General features: G+C 40.8%; 1 protein-coding gene across 1 annotated transcript; it reads right to left on the bottom strand.

Moving 5' to 3' along the window:
- Positions 1-434: 434 nt before the first annotated feature.
- Positions 435-1,410, bottom strand: LOC123154554 (germin-like protein 8-11). Its single transcript, XM_044573254.1, has 2 exons — positions 1,220-1,410; positions 435-1,101 (listed from the first exon to the last, which is right to left on the bottom strand). The coding sequence occupies exons 1-2, from the start codon at positions 1,335-1,337 to the stop codon at positions 539-541; spliced, it is 681 nt and encodes a 226-aa protein (XP_044429189.1). The 5' UTR covers positions 1,338-1,410; the 3' UTR covers positions 435-538.
- Between the last annotated feature and the right edge of the window lie 1,242 nt (positions 1,411-2,652).

Genomic DNA, 2,652 nt, shown 5'->3' with positions numbered 1-2,652 from the left:
CGAAACAAGATTAACCCAAGGTATATCAAAATGGTAAATAAACTTATGAACCATTTTCGACAAAAGGCAGTTGTTTTGAGTGTGGAGATTGATAATTCTCAAATGACCTCTATCTTTAGGCCTATAGATAAAACCTTGTGCCGCCAAAGGTGGATTTTTTTTTCTAAGTCCTTCCTACTCCAAAAGGTGGATTTGTTTTGTACATTGTATGTGTTCCATTGTCCAAATGAAAAGTCACCGTAGTTGGCCTCCCTGGCGTAATACTGATCCTCATTGGGGAGCCCTGCCTAGTACTCAACTATTATGTTTGGAACGGATCAAAACCTAGCCTACGTTTCCACAAGAACTGGAAGGTTTTATTTGTAGATAAGATTAAGTGTGGTCTCATGTGAGTAAAACTAGACTTACAATACGAATATTTATTCAACTCCCAATCAAATGAACAATACATGATACATATTTACATACAACAAACAATCTTATTACTGCGCAATACATATCATTGTTGTAAAAAACTATTTAGTAGTCCAACAATTAACTAATTGTGGTTGTCAGCCCAGAATTGAGCCTGGAGCCAGTCCACGGTCTTCTTCTCCACCTGAAAGGCCTTGGCCAAAACATCATCTGAGATTGGCGGCTTCGAACCAAACACAGCATTCGCAATGGTTATGGCTCCAGGGTTTTGGCTGCTAAGTCCGGCAATTGCAACTGCTGGCTTGTAGGGGTTGGGGTTGAACTGGAAGTGGATGAGTCCTTGTGGGAAAACAAACACATCACCCTTGTTGAGGACCTTCCAAATGAGCTTGTTCTCTGGGTTAGATGTGACAAAGCCAACATAAAGTGTCCCTTCAAGCACGGTGAGGATCTCAGAGGCACGAGGATGAGTGTGTGGAGGGTTCTCCCCCAAAGGTGCATAGTCAATGCGTGCTAAGGAGATACCCAGTGTGTTGAGACCGGGGATCCTCATGACATTGAGCAGTGTGACAATGGATCCCACTTTGCTCATCTTTGTGTCCCTAGGCATGTCAAGTTTGGCCGCTAAGAAGAAGTCCTCCGCAGTCACCTCCTTTGGGTCTTTGCAAACAAACCCATTAACAAACACTGCATAGGTGCATAATAAAAAGAAGCATGTAAGTCGATGACTTGTAATGATATTATCTGTAACATGAGTATATGCAAATTTTAGACTTTGTAACTAAGGAAGCTTGGAAGTACATACCGCGTGAGCTATTGTCAGCCACACAGAAGTCCTGGAGAGGGCTTGGATCAGAAGCCATGGCCTGCCATGAGGCCAACGCGATAAGAGCAACCAGAAGGAAGCAGGAAGAGGACGCCATTCGGATTTTTTATGTCAAGTGGTGTTTCCTAGAGAGGTGTTTCAGCGTTTGTGGGTGGCGTTTTCTTTCGTTCGTACTTGTGTGGTTTGCCATAACAAAGGATGTATGTGTATATATAGCAGCAGAAAGAGTTGGTAAAGGTTGCGAACAAGTCAAAGAAGATTGCATGGCTAGACAGAAGTGGTCATTAAGCCGGTTGAGTATGCGGACTAGCTGCAGCATTAGGAAGCTTCATCGTCCACTTCATTTTAATATGTTCTAGTGGCTGACTAATCTGACTTGGTCATGCATGTGTGAAACAGTAAACTACTGGACATGTATGCGTATTTGGTAGTACCACCCTAGTTACGTGATACCTCTGCTCACACCTCCAAAAATCTGAATAAATCAGCATGAAGAAAAATTAAGTTCTTTTATTTGCAAAAAATTACTTGAACTGAACTGATATTTTTTCAAAACTCAACTGACAGAGATTATGCGAACATAAGTTTTTGCTCCATCCTTGCTTCTGAAGAAAACAAGTGACTTGGTCATAAATGGGAGCTGAGTAATTGGAAATGGTATTCTTCCTACCATCTGTGCAAACACTGAAGCCACTAACGATTGCTTCTAATGTGATACTGCATAAGTTTTCATCATGCATGCAATCACCTGAAGGTGTACGCATGGAAGAAGATACAGAGCACATTGTGAATGCTTCTTAGGTATCCGTGCATCAATGTCACGCATGACGAACATGAATAAGAATGGCCAAGTAACCTCCCTTTTCGTTACCTATCTATACTACACGTGAAATGTTCACTGTTGATGGAGTTGTCTATATGTGGTCATGGTTGGAGATCACATACAAACTATGTGGAGAACCAGCCAGTTCTGTTCAATATATAATTTTGTTCAGTTCATAATACACGCTCTATAACAGACCATTTCAACCTTGTTTTTTTTAATCAAGACCATTTCAATCTTGTTAACCTTCAGAAGGAGGGCAGGTCGTCTGCTTGACTTGCTTTAGCCGCGCGACCCCTGGGGCATGCTATATCCTATCATCCCACAATAGCCATACCACAGTGTACAGTGATTTAGAACATCATACGAAAAATTCACAATATAAATATTATTGAGCAGACTCTATGACATGAGGGTCCCACAAACTATTAAATGTTCATAAGGAAGTATATATGCATTGGACTTTTTTTTGCAGGGATTGTTTGGATAGTAAGTTTATAGATAGTCGGTTCTCCTTAAACTTGATTTTGTAACAACCTAATATGCTGTTTGGATTAGTTAACAAAATCCTTTATATAAAAAAACCGAG

This window comes from Triticum aestivum, chromosome 7A (assembly GCF_018294505.1).
Source record: "Triticum aestivum cultivar Chinese Spring chromosome 7A, IWGSC CS RefSeq v2.1, whole genome shotgun sequence".
Lineage (NCBI taxonomy): Eukaryota > Viridiplantae > Streptophyta > Magnoliopsida > Poales > Poaceae > Triticum > Triticum aestivum.
The sequence above is the reverse complement of the archived record's forward strand: the minus strand, read 5'-3'. Positions and strand labels throughout refer to the sequence as shown.